We start from the raw sequence: 13,835 nt of genomic DNA, 5'->3' as shown, positions 1-13,835 counted from the left end.
GAGAGGATGGAAGCATAGCACATGACTCCTCAAAGCCTGGCCCAATTAATCTTCAAAAATTTGTCTCCCTTGAAGAATTCCACGATGTCAAACACACTTGCGGGGTTGCAGCCCACAAAGCCTAAACAAGAAGCATTGCCAGCAGCAGCAGGGAGAACCCCAAGGACTCGAAGAAGCTACATCTCTCACAGTGCAACTCACAGAAGAGCCACTGGATAATACAGGCAAAAGGCCAAGGGCTGAAGATACACCAAGTCCAAGAAAAAGGAGACATCTGGAGGACGAGGAGGTGATACCAGAAACTTCATTCCTACATAATCTGGATTATGAAAAATTCTTTCAGAAAACCGTGGAAGGACTGGATGAGCTCGTGAATCTGCCACATGCAAGACTGGAAGGGGCCACGGCCCCCACAAGTGCTTCACTGTGGGAGTAGGAACAACGGGTATGGCGGTGCCATCTACTCACGACCCACATGCTTCATGATTACAATGCCACACTTTGGAAGCAAGTTCAAGAGGCAAACAACGAAGTCTAGACATTGCAAGAACACCTCGCAGCAAGCAGAGGCAACCCATAGGGATGTGATCCTAAAGAGTTTAAACGCAACTGAGAATTAAAGAGAATACAGATTTAAAAGCACATATGGAGCAAGCCAAAGAGCAACTTCAGAAGGAAGTCACACATAACTAGGAGCTAGCAGCTATCCATGCCCAGCAGGTACAAGAGCTCAAGCACACTTCCCTAGCCAAGGAAGAAGAGCTATAAGGCCAAATCTAAACACTATCATTAACCCTGAAAGAAGCAGAAAACAAAGTGACCCACTTGCAACAAGAAAGAGAATAGAACAACAAAGCAAATGCAGAGAAGATTAGAGCACTTAATGACACCATCAGCACCAATCAGGCTGAGATACAAAGAATGATGATTACACACCAACAAGAGGCAATGGTACAAGTCACACAACAGCTATAAGACAGTTAATAATTAGCTGCAGAAAGACTTCAAAGGATCACTAAGGCTCAGGGAAGAGAGGCTACCGTGCAGACGAGCACAAGAAAAAGCAACAAGGCGCTTTGAGGAGCTAGATGCTACCAGGATGGTCAGTGAAACAACGATTTCAAACCTTCTCAGCACCAAGGATTCATACATCCAAGAATTGGAACGTCAATTGGCCATCCAAGAACAAAGTCAACGACAAGAACCCACAGATGAGATGCGCCTACTCCTTGAGCGAGCCTTGGAGATAGGTCAGTTGTGTCAGTAACTCCTTAGGCCCCTCCTCAAACTCTTACTCTCTTTTTGTCTACACTAACCCTCTCATTGCTTTAATATGATATAAACTTGTCTGAGGACCTAAGCCTAGGAGAACTAACACTCATTAAGAAAAATACGGAACGTGATGCTGACCCCATTATCATTATGGGAATTTTTTGGGGGACGTAGTTCTAACTGATCCTCAAGATATTTACTTTTATCCCTTGCACCCAATTGTGCTAAACCTTCGTAGTTGGTGTCAGGTTCTCCAGAACTCCAAAATCCTAGACAATAGCGTCGATAAATTAGACCTGTTTGTTCCAAATGACATTCCTGACACACCGGCCAACTACGAGGTAGTAGCCCAAAGTTATCAATGGATCATAAGCCATGGGTGGCTAGAAGTATACACCAGCACTTAAACCTATGTGAATCCTCGTTATATCATCCTTTTGGTATTCTAAAACTATATCATAATATCTACAAGCATCTAGAAAAAGCAATGTTAACCAAGGTGCTTTACACTTTTGATAAAACACATATTAAGTATTCTAACATAAATCGTGAGGATATAACTGAGCTCCAAGATTATATGAAGCTACACAAACCTAGCCACCCATCCCCAAGTTCAGGCCATGGTCAGGAAGAAACTTCAAGTTCATCATTTAACCCTACTTACCCCGCGTATTCTAATGTCGCTAGTAAATTACTTAATCCGTATCCTAATGCTCCTCGTACTGACAAGTCTCAAGCAGACTGCATTTTTTCTACTCTCCCTTCTCAACCCTTAGAATTTCCCACTAACACTCTCACCCCCGAGGAGGTACCGACACGTGACCCGTCTCCCCCATGACAAACCCAGGAGGTACATCACACTCTCCCACCCACAAGACACCATTGAATCTTTTACTAATGATACTATTCTAGAGTCCTTGTCTGGTGCAGAGTATGAAGGATTTATTTGGGCTGGGAATCCACTGCTAAAGCCAAAACTTATGTTCAAGGTGTTAATGAAGAACACCCTTTGAACCAACTTGGTGGATTTTACCAAAAGCATACTCAGATGTCACACCGACAAAGCAACCTTATGTACCGTACCCTCTCCGAGCACCTCGCCTGGAAATAGAAGAACTCCTACCTTTGGCTAGAGAGGGCACTTTATGGTCTAACGTGACACGGCACACCAAGTTAGCAAATCCACAATTGGTCGACCTGTTGGAAATAAGAATGGTGACATTTATGATCAGTTATTGCTTCCGCAAGTGGAGGAAAGTTCATCCAGTCCACACAAGAGGAGTGTATACAACAATTATCACAGATGCAAACCCCAAGCTGGAAGATTTCAGCATACAGCTAGACTGGAGGAAAGAGTACCTCACAATCCCACAATATAGTCGTGAATATATGTGTGCGCCACCAACTCAAAGAGTGGATCCCTTGTACATGCCACTGAAGAGAATATGGACACCTTTGGAGTTCAAGAGGCCAAGCAACGGGATTCACATGTATGTTATAACTTCCCCATCTTCATGCCAGCCACATTTACAGACATAAGAGAACAAAGGAAGCACAGATGCTGAATTGGATACAGGTATGGCACCGTATCTTGGACCCGGCAATAGTGGCCAACGTTTGATTCTTAAAATTGCTCGTGGTCCTGATTGATCAACCCAAGGAACGATATGATGGGTATGATACGGAGCAGCTGCAGTTTGACATGAATCAAGGACCCTCTAAGAGAGGCATGTGGTTGTGTTATCATCACCTAAGTTGTCTTCTAGCCTATAAGCATGTCACATTCGTAGACATGATCGACATTAAGTTTTGGAGATCACACTCGGGATTCAGAAGAACCCTAATGTCAGGACTATGGTCCTACGGAAGTCGAACCCTAGCATAAGTTAATAGCTTTCGGAGTCTCGAGAGTATTATTAGTGCTAGCGGGGTTCAGGGGTTAATGGGCATTAGGGTTTGGTCGATGTGTGTACACATCTAAGTTAGCACGGCTCTTAAGTAAGATGGGCAGCCGGGCTAGGAGGTGTGGACACAGGCCAGGGTTTTGGTATAAAACCCAACGAGAAACCCTAACTCGTCATTATATGGTTGGGAGGTGAACCGACTTCCACCCTCTCTTCTTCTCCACAAAAATATTCAATCACGCCGTAACTTCTATCGTTCGGCGACCATGTCTTTCGACCTCGGTAAAACAGGTTCCGAGGATAAAACCTACATCAAGTAGGGCTGATGTCATCAAAGTGTGCCAAATTGCCACGTGTAGAGCTTACGTCATTAAAGTGTACGTCTAAATGCCACGTGTAGGGCTGACATCATCAAACTGTATGCCAAATCACCATGTGTAGGGCTTACGTCATCTTTGTCATCATGATGACATTGCACTATATAAAAAGGAGAAAATATACAATTTTTTTGTCGGGTTTCATTGATGGATCGAGAGCTATTTTTCTTTATTTTCGAATTTATCTTATCGCTCCGTGGACGGCAGGCACCTCCTCGCATCGGTTTTTCCTCCTCGCTCAGTGGTGGGCAGCAGGCACCATTCCATCGAAAGCACAATACTAATCATCAACTTGAATTGGATTTGCTCTATCGCTCCGTGGGGACGGCAGGCAATTGGTTTGGCGAGAGGCACTCATTCCGTCGATAACGCGATATAGATCATCATCTTGAGTTGGTTTTGCACTATCGCTCCATAGACGGCAAGTATGACTTGTACGAAGCAGACCGTGATGATGGGTATGATACGGAGCAGCTGCTGCAGTTTGACATGAATCAAGGACCCTCTAAGAGAGGCATGTGGTTGTGTTATCATCACCTAAGTTGTCTTCTAGCCTATAAGCATGTCACATTCGCAGACATGATCGACATTAAGTTCTGGAGCGTAAGGGGTCCTTTGGATAGCATAAGGGGTCCTTTGGATTGAATAATCCACTCGAGGTTAGTGCTAGAAATCTGTGGTTCATTAATCCAAAATTTGTGGATAGCATTAGGGCTCCTCTGGATTGAATAATCCACTTGAGGTTAGGATAAGGGGTCCTCTAAATTGAACAATCCACTCGAGGTTAGTGCTAGAAAAGAGATCAAACTTGGTTCATCCAAAATTTGTGGATAGCACAAGGGGTCCTCTGGATTGAATAATCCACTCAAGGTTAGTGCTAGAAAAAAGACATTTTTTACTAACCAGTCAATATAAGGGGAAGTCTTGACCTTGGCCATTTTCTTGTTCAAAAATCTACATATCAATTGGTTTTAAGGGGAAGACTTGACCTTATCTTGTTAAAAAATCTACATATCAATTGGTTTTACACCAAAATCTTAGCCATAAAGTTTAAAGCCAACAAAAATTTCAATTGAATTTTTTGTTATTTCAATGTAAAAATCTCCTAAGGACAATTTTCTTCTAGCACTGCTCGAGGTACATATTATTGTAAGCCTAATGGATGTTAAAAGTATGGACGGGCATGTGATTGCCGCTTCAATACCACCATTACTAAGGCCGTGCGGCGTGAGTAGATATGGGCACTATTACTCTTGTCTAATTCAAGTGTGGGATAGGCCACCCCATTACCTAGATACAAAGAACTCTTTTGAATCCATTATATGTAGGATATGCTTCATTACCATGATACCATCATTTCCAAGCAGTGTTCACAAAAAAACCTGCATACTATATACAATGGACCTGAAACATTATTGTTTTTACCTCCGAATTTTATTTTTTCAATTTTAGCAAACTGACAAAATTTAAAGCTAAGATGTTCAAGAAAAACCTAAGGCTCAAAGATAAAAATTTATGTGAGCTCTTACGAGCATTGCCAAGGGCCTCGAGTGTTGTGTGAGGGGCATGAGTGTGGCATAGGCTCTTTTACCCGGACACGACGAACTCGTCTGAATCCGTTTTCTGCAGGATGAAGATGCCGCTTCGATGCCCTCGCTTGATGCGCTCGGATCTGCTAGAGGCTGGGTCAGCAAATCTTGCTAGCTGGGCTTCCTCTCTGCTGAAACGCGTGGGCCAATCAAAAGCTCTACCCGATGGGCGGCGTATCCACGACAGTCTCATCAGACATGGACACGTGGGCGACACCCACCTCGGCAATTGCCTCATTGAAATGTACGGCAACTGTGGTAGCGCCCACGATGCCAGGTCAGCCTTCGATAGCATCGCTTACCCTAATTTGTGCTCTTGGAACATGCTCATCAAAGCTTATGGTCATAATGGGTGCCTTGAGTATGCACATTGCATGTTTGGCCGCATGCCCCATAGAGATATCGTCTCATGGACCGCCATGATCTCTGTGCTTGCCCAGCATGGCCATGGAATAGAGGCGCTTCAGCTCTACCATCAGATGCATGTGGAAGGCATCCAACCTAACAAGATCACCTTCATTGGTGCCCTCAATGCATGTGCTAGCATGCAAGCCCTAGCGGAGGGGCTAGGGCTTCATGTCGCTATCCTTGAGGCGGGATATGACGAAGATGTGGTGGTTGGAACGGCACTTGTCAAAATGTACGGCAACTACGGGAAATTGCATGTAGCATGGAGTGTGTTTAGCGGAATGCCTCGCCGCGACGCTATTGCTTGGAATGCAATGATTGCAGTTTTTGTGCAGAATGGGGATTTCAACAATGCTATGCGAGCATTTAAAATGGCACCCGAGAGGAATACGGCTTCTTGGAACACCATGATTGGTGCATGTATGCAAAGTGGATATGGGGAGGTGGCGCTCGAAATCTTTCATCAGATGGATCTAGAAGGTTCAAAACCGAGTGCGATAACGTTTGTATGTACTCTAAATGCATGTGCGAGCTTGGCATCCCTTGAAGATGGGCAAATGATACATATACAGATAGTTGAATTGGGATTTGAGCATGGAGTCGAGATAGATAATGCACTAATCAGCATGTATGGCAAGTGCAAGTGCATGTGGGATGCAAGGAGTGTGTTTGGAAAAATGCGCTATGTGGATGTTGTATCATGGACTGCAATCATTGTATCGTGCACTGAAAATGGGCACGTCAAGGAGGCGCTTGATTTTTTCCATGCGATGCAGCTTGAAGGAGTTCAGCCAGATGAAGTAGCTTTTATATGCTCCTTGGATGCATGTGCCATGTTGGCCACCCTTGAAGAAGGGCAGAAAATGGCTAATGCCATTGTTAAGCTTGGGTTAGACGAGCGTTGGATGGTAAAAACTGCCCTTATCGACATGTATGGTAAGTGTGGGAGTTTGCAAGAAGCAAGGCACACGTTTGGTCAATTGCCCAGGAGCAATGTCGCGACTTGGAATGCCTTAATGACAGCACTTTCTCATAATGGGCTAATGGAGGAGGTTGTTGATCTCTTGCATCAGATGCAACAACATAACATTAAGCCAAATCCAGTCACCTTTAGCTGTGTTCTTAATGCATGCAGTCATTCAGGATGGGTTGATAATATAAGTCAAGTTTTTCTCTCCATAGATAAAGATCATGGCGTTGCATACACAGAGGATCATTACCTGTGTGTGGTTGACCTTCTTGCTCGGGCAGGGCAGTTGGAAGAAGCAGAAGACATGATCAAGAACTTTCCATTTGGAAATGATGAGGGTTTAGCATGGCAATGCTTACTAGGTGCTTGTAAAGTCCATAGTGACATAGAGCGAGCGGTACGGGTGGCCAATCATTGCTTTGATATTGATCCGGAAAATGCTTCCCCATATACACTGTTGTGCAATATTCAGTTCTGCAGGTGATAGTTGGGATGCTGTTCAGAAGCCACCAAATGTGTGTTTGAGCATGTGGAAACAGGGTTAGGCTCCATCCTTTGCTTGATGCAGCTGATAGCTCATTTCTAGCTAGAGGCGAGTCATTTCTAGTTAGAGGCGAGGCCTTGAGGAAAATCAGGAACTAATCAACATTCTTGCTTTTCTCTGGCTGGTGTATATAGAACAGAAGGTCGCGGAAAGTTGCTATCGATTTGTAGTACATGTAGTGGTTACAGTCTAGGAGCTCAAAGTTTCACGTGCTGCCTTGCCTTCGGCAGCGCACACAAGAGGAGTTGAGCTTTAAATGACATGGCCAGTTGGTCCTAATTAGGAGGGCCAGCTCTAAAGGCATCTTGAATTCAAACTTGGAGCCCATAATCAAAGCTTTGATTCTGTGTTTAGAGGCTCTTAGACAGATGAAAGAAGGATCCTGCTTATGAACTTTAATTGCCATTTGAAAACAACAGATTGAGATGGTCTTGCTGTTGCAGATAGACTGAAGGTATTTATACATGCCAAAAGTCTTAGCCATAAAGTTTAAAGCCAACAAAAATTTCAATTGAATTTTTTGTTATTTCAATGTAAAAATCTCCTAAGGACAATTTTCTTCTAACACTACTCGAGGTACATATTATTGTAAGCCTAATGGATGTTAAAAGTATGGACGGGCATGTGATTGCCGCTTCAATACCACCATTACTAAGGCCGTGCGGCGTGAGCAGATATGGGCACTATTACTCTTGTCTAATTCAAGTGTGGGATAGGCCACCCCATTACCTAGATACAAAGAACTCTTTTGAATCCATTATATGTAGGATATGCTTCATTACCATGATACCATCATTTCCAAGCAGTGTTCACAAAAAAACCTGCATACTATATAAAATGGACCTGAAACATTATTGTTTTTACCTCCGAATTCTATTTTTTAAATTTTAGCAAACTGACAAAATTTAAAGCTAAGATGTTCAAGAAAAACCTAAGGCTCAAAGATAAAAATTTATGTGAGCTCTTACCAGCATTGCCAAGGGCCTCGAGTGTTGTGTGAGGGGCATGAGTGTGGCATAGGCTCTTTTACCCGGACACGACGAACTCGTCTGAATCCGTTTTCTGCAGGATGAAGATGCCGCTTTGATGCCCTCGCTTGATGCGCTCGGATCTGCTAGAGGCTGGGTCAGCAAATCTTGCTAGCTGGGCTTCCTCTCTGCTGAAACGCGTGGGCCAATCAAAAGCTCTACCCGATGGGCGGCGTATCCACGACAGTCTCATCAGACACGGACACGTGGGCGACACCCACCTCGGCAATTGCCTCATTGAAATGTACGGCAACTGTGGTAGCGCCCACGATGCCAGGTCAGCCTTCGATAGCATCGCTTACCCTAATTTGTGCTCTTGGAACATGCTCATCAAAGCTTATGGTCATAATGGGTGCCTTGAGTATGCACATTGCATGTTTGGCCGCATGCCCCATAGAGATATCGTCTCATGGACCGCCATGATCTCTGTGCTTGCCCAGCATGGCCATGGAATAGAGGCGCTTCAGCTCTACCATCAGATGCATGTGGAAGGCATCCAACCTAACAAGATCACCTTCATTGGTGCCCTCAATGCATGTGCTAGCATGCAAGCCCTAGCGGAGGGGCTAGGGCTTCATGTCGCTATCCTTGAGGCGGGATATGACGAAGATGTGGTGGTTGGAACGGCACTTGTCAAAATGTACGGCAACTACGGGAAATTGCATGTAGCATGGAGTGTGTTTAGCGGAATGCCTCGCCGCGACGCTATTGCTTGGAATGCAATGATTGCAGTTTTTGTGCAGAATGGGGATTTCAACAATGCTATGCGAGCATTTAAAATGGCACCCGAGAGGAATACGGCTTCTTGGAACACCATGATTGGTGCATGTATGCAAAGTGGATATGGGGAGGTGGCGCTCGAAATCTTTCATCAGATGGATCTAGAAGGTTCAAAACCGAGTGCGATAACGTTTGTATGTACTCTAAATGCATGTGCGAGCTTGGCATCCCTTGAAGATGGGCAAATGATACATATACAGATAGTTGAATTGGGATTTGAGCATGGAGTCGAGATAGATAATGCACTAATCAGCATGTATGGCAAGTGCAAGTGCATGTGGGATGCAAGGAGTGTGTTTGGAAAAATGCGCTATGTGGATGTTGTATCATGGACTGCAATCATTGTATCGTGCACTGAAAATGGGCACGTCAAGGAGGCGCTTGATTTTTTCCATGCGATGCAGCTTGAAGGAGTTCAGCCAGATGAAGTAGCTTTTATATGCTCCTTGGATGCATGTGCCATGTTGGCCACCCTTGAAGAAGGGCAGAAAATGGCTAATGCCATTGTTAAGCTTGGGTTAGACGAGCGTTGGATGGTAAAAACTGCCCTTATCGACATGTATGGTAAGTGTGGGAGTTTGCAAGAAGCAAGGCACACGTTTGGTCAATTGCCCAGGAGCAATGTCGCGACTTGGAATGCCTTAATGACAGCACTTTCTCATAATGGGCTAATGGAGGAGGTTGTTGATCTCTTGCATCAGATGCAACAACATAACATTAAGCCAAATCCAGTCACCTTTAGCTGTGTTCTTAATGCATGCAGTCATTCAGGATGGGTTGATAATATAAGTCAAGTTTTTCTCTCCATAGATAAAGATCATGGCGTTGCATACACAGAGGATCATTACCTGTGTGTGGTTGACCTTCTTGCTCGGGCAGGGCAGTTGGAAGAAGCAGAAGACATGATCAAGAACTTTCCATTTGGAAATGATGAGGGTTTAGCATGGCAATGCTTACTAGGTGCTTGTAAAGTCCATAGTGACATAGAGCGAGCGGTACGGGTGGCCAATCATTGCTTTGATATTGATCCGGAAAATGCTTCCCCACATACATTGTTGTGCAATATTCAGTTCTGCAGGTGATAGTTGGGATGCTGTTCAGAAGCCACCAAATGTGTGTTTGAGCATGTGGAAACAGGGTTAGGTTCCATCCTTTGCTTGATGCAGCTGATAGCTCATTTCTAGCTAGAGGCGAGTCATTTCTAGTTAGAGGCGAGGCCTTGAGGAAAATCAGGAACTAATCAACATTCTTGCTTTTCTCTGGCTGGTGTATATAGAACAGAAGGTCGCGGAAAGTTGCTATCGATTTGTAGTACATGTAGTGGTTACAGTCTAGGAGCTCAAAGTTTCACGTGCTGCCTTGCCTTCGGCAGCGCACACAAGAGGAGTTGAGCTTTAAATGACATGGCCAGTTGGTCCTAATTAGGAGGGCCAGCTCTAAAGGCATCTTGAATTCAAACTTGGAGCCCATAATCAAAGCTTTGATTCTGTGTTTAGAGGCTCTTAGACAGATGAAAGAAGGATCCTGCTTATGAACTTTAATTGCCATTTGAAAACAACAGATTGAGATGGTCTTGCTGTTGCAGATAGACTGAAGGTATTTATACATGCCAAAAGTCTTAGCCATAAAGTTTAAAGCCAACAAAAATTTCAATTGAATTTTTTGTTATTTCAATGTAAAAATCTCCTAAGGACAATTTTCTTCTAACACTACTCGAGGTACATATTATTGTAAGCCTAATGGATGTTAAAAGTATGGACGGGCATGTGATTGCCGCTTCAATACCACCATTACTAAGGCCGTGCGGCGTGAGCAGATATGGGCACTATTACTCTTGTCTAATTCAAGTGTGGGATAGGCCACCCCATTACCTAGATACAAAGAACTCTTTTGAATCCATTATATGTAGGATATGCTTCATTACCATGATACCATCATTTCCAAGCAGTGTTCACAAAAAAACCTGCATACTATATAAAATGGACCTGAAACATTATTGTTTTTACCTCCGAATTCTATTTTTTAAATTTTAGCAAACTGACAAAATTTAAAGCTAAGATGTTCAAGAAAAACCTAAGGCTCAAAGATAAAAATTTATGTGAGCTCTTACCAGCATTGCCAAGGGCCTCGAGTGTTGTGTGAGGGGCATGAGTGTGGCATAGGCTCTTTTACCCGGACACGACGAACTCGTCTGAATCCGTTTTCTGCAGGATGAAGATGCCGCTTTGATGCCCTCGCTTGATGCGCTCGGATCTGCTAGAGGCTGGGTCAGCAAATCTTGCTAGCTAGGCTTCCTCTCTGCTGAAACGCGTGGGCCAATCAAAAGCTCTACCCGATGGGCGGCGTATCCACGACAGTCTCATCAGACACGGACACGTGGGCGACACCCACCTCGGCAATTGCCTCATTGAAATGTACGGCAACTGTGGTAGCGCCCACGATGCCAGGTCAGCCTTCGATAGCATCGCTTACCCTAATTTGTGCTCTTGGAACATGCTCATCAAAGCTTATGGTCATAATGGGTGCCTTGAGTATGCACATTGCATGTTTGGCCGCATGCCCCATAGAGATATCGTCTCATGGACCGCCATGATCTCTGTGCTTGCCCAGCATGGCCATGGAATAGAGGCGCTTCAGCTCTACCATCAGATGCATGTGGAAGGCATCCAACCTAACAAGATCACCTTCATTGGTGCCCTCAATGCATGTGCTAGCATGCAAGCCCTAGCGGAGGGGCTAGGGCTTCATGTCGCTATCCTTGAGGCGGGATATGACGAAGATGTGGTGGTTGGAACGGCACTTGTCAAAATGTACGGCAACTACGGGAAATTGCATGTAGCATGGAGTGTGTTTAGCGGAATGCCTCGCCGCGACGCTATTGCTTGGAATGCAATGATTGCAGTTTTTGTGCAGAATGGGGATTTCAACAATGCTATGCGAGCATTTAAAATGGCACCCGAGAGGAATACGGCTTCTTGGAACACCATGATTGGTGCATGTATGCAAAGTGGATATGGGGAGGTGGCGCTCGAAATCTTTCATCAGATGGATCTAGAAGGTTCAAAACCGAGTGCGATAACGTTTGTATGTACTCTAAATGCATGTGCGAGCTTGGCATCCCTTGAAGATGGGCAAATGATACATATACAGATAGTTGAATTGGGATTTGAGCATGGAGTCGAGATAGATAATGCACTAATCAGCATGTATGGCAAGTGCAAGTGCATGTGGGATGCAAGGAGTGTGTTTGGAAAAATGCGCTATGTGGATGTTGTATCATGGACTGCAATCATTGTATCGTGCACTGAAAATGGGCACGTCAAGGAGGCGCTTGATTTTTTCCATGCGATGCAGCTTGAAGGAGTTCAGCCAGATGAAGTAGCTTTTATATGCTCCTTGGATGCATGTGCCATGTTGGCCACCCTTGAAGAAGGGCAGAAAATGGCTAATGCCATTGTTAAGCTTGGGTTAGACGAGCGTTGGATGGTAAAAACTGCCCTTATCGACATGTATGGTAAGTGTGGGAGTTTGCAAGAAGCAAGGCACACGTTTGGTCAATTGCCCAGGAGCAATGTCGCGACTTGGAATGCCTTAATGACAGCACTTTCTCATAATGGGCTAATGGAGGAGGTTGTTGATCTCTTGCATCAGATGCAACAACATAACATTAAGCCAAATCCAGTCACCTTTAGCTGTGTTCTTAATGCATGCAGTCATTCAGGATGGGTTGATAATATAAGTCAAGTTTTTCTCTCCATAGATAAAGATCATGGCGTTGCATACACAGAGGATCATTACCTGTGTGTGGTTGACCTTCTTGCTCGGGCAGGGCAGTTGGAAGAAGCAGAAGACATGATCAAGAACTTTCCATTTGGAAATGATGAGGGTTTAGCATGGCAATGCTTACTAGGTGCTTGTAAAGTCCATAGTGACATAGAGCGAGCGGTACGGGTGGCCAATCATTGCTTTGATATTGATCCGGAAAATGCTTCCCCATATACACTGTTGTGCAATATTCAGTTCTGCAGGTGATAGTTGGGATGCTGTTCAGAAGCCACCAAATGTGTGTTTGAGCATGTGGAAACAGGGTTGGGCTCCATCCTTTGCTTGATGCAGCTGATAGCTCATTTCTAGCTAGAGGCGAGTCATTTCTAGTTAGAGGCGAGGCCTTGAGGAAAATCAGGAACTAATCAACATTCTTGCTTTTCTCTGGCTGGTGTATATAGAACAGAAGGTCGCGGAAAGTTGCTATCGATTTGTAGTACATGTAGTGGTTACAGTCTAGGAGCTCAAAGTTTCACGTGCTGCCTTGCCTTCGGCAGCGCACACAAGAGGAGTTGAGCTTTAAATGACATGGCCAGTTGGTCCTAATTAGGAGGGCCAGCTCTAAAGGCATCTTGAATTCAAACTTGGAGCCCATAATCAAAGCTTTGATTCTGTGTTTAGAGGCTCTTAGACAGATGAAAGAAGGATCCTGCTTATGAACTTTAATTGCCATTTGAAAACAACAGATTGAGATGGTCTTGCTGTTGCAGATAGACTGAAGGTATTTATACATGCCAAAAGTCTTAGCCATAAAGTTTAAAGCCAACAAAAATTTCAATTGAATTTTTTGTTATTTCAATGTAAAAATCTCCTAAGGACAATTTTCTTCTAACACTACTCGAGGTACATATTATTGTAAGCCTAATGGATGTTAAAAGTATGGACGGGCATGTGATTGCCGCTTCAATACCACCATTACTAAGGCCGTGCGGCGTGAGCAGATATGGGCACTATTACTCTTGTCTAATTCAAGTGTGGGATAGGCCACCCCATTACCTAGATACAAAGAACTCTTTTGAATCCATTATATGTAGGATATGCTTCATTACCATGATACCATCATTTCCAAGCAGTGTTCACAAAAAAACCTGCATACTATATAAAATGGACCTGAAACATTATTGTTTTTACCTCCGAA

The 13,835-nt window shown here is 44.2% G+C and overlaps 3 protein-coding genes across 3 annotated transcripts; all 3 read left to right on the top strand.

Moving 5' to 3' along the window:
* The first annotated feature begins 5,189 nt into the window (after positions 1-5,189).
* LOC147626471 (pentatricopeptide repeat-containing protein At2g13600-like) lies at positions 5,190-7,004 on the top strand. The gene has a single exon (XM_086816820.1). It carries the CDS (start codon positions 5,190-5,192, stop codon positions 7,002-7,004), a length of 1,815 nt encoding a protein of 604 aa, XP_086672946.1.
* A 1,159-nt stretch (positions 7,005-8,163) lies between these two features.
* LOC147626470 (pentatricopeptide repeat-containing protein At2g13600-like) lies at positions 8,164-9,954 on the top strand. Its single transcript, XM_086816819.1, has one exon. It carries the CDS (start codon positions 8,164-8,166, stop codon positions 9,952-9,954), a length of 1,791 nt encoding a protein of 596 aa, XP_086672945.1.
* Positions 9,955-11,461: 1,507 nt separating this feature from the next.
* LOC147626469 (pentatricopeptide repeat-containing protein At1g08070, chloroplastic-like) lies at positions 11,462-12,904 on the top strand. Its single transcript, XM_086816818.1, has one exon. The coding sequence runs from the start codon at positions 11,462-11,464 to the stop codon at positions 12,902-12,904; it is 1,443 nt and encodes a 480-aa protein (XP_086672944.1).
* The last annotated feature ends 931 nt before the right edge of the window (positions 12,905-13,835 follow it).

This window comes from Cibotium barometz, chromosome 22 (assembly GCF_041138505.1).
Source record: "Cibotium barometz isolate CiBa-2024 chromosome 22, ASM4113850v1, whole genome shotgun sequence".
Classification (NCBI taxonomy): domain Eukaryota; kingdom Viridiplantae; phylum Streptophyta; class Polypodiopsida; order Cyatheales; family Cibotiaceae; genus Cibotium; species Cibotium barometz.
The sequence above is the reverse complement of the archived record's forward strand: the minus strand, read 5'-3'. Positions and strand labels throughout refer to the sequence as shown.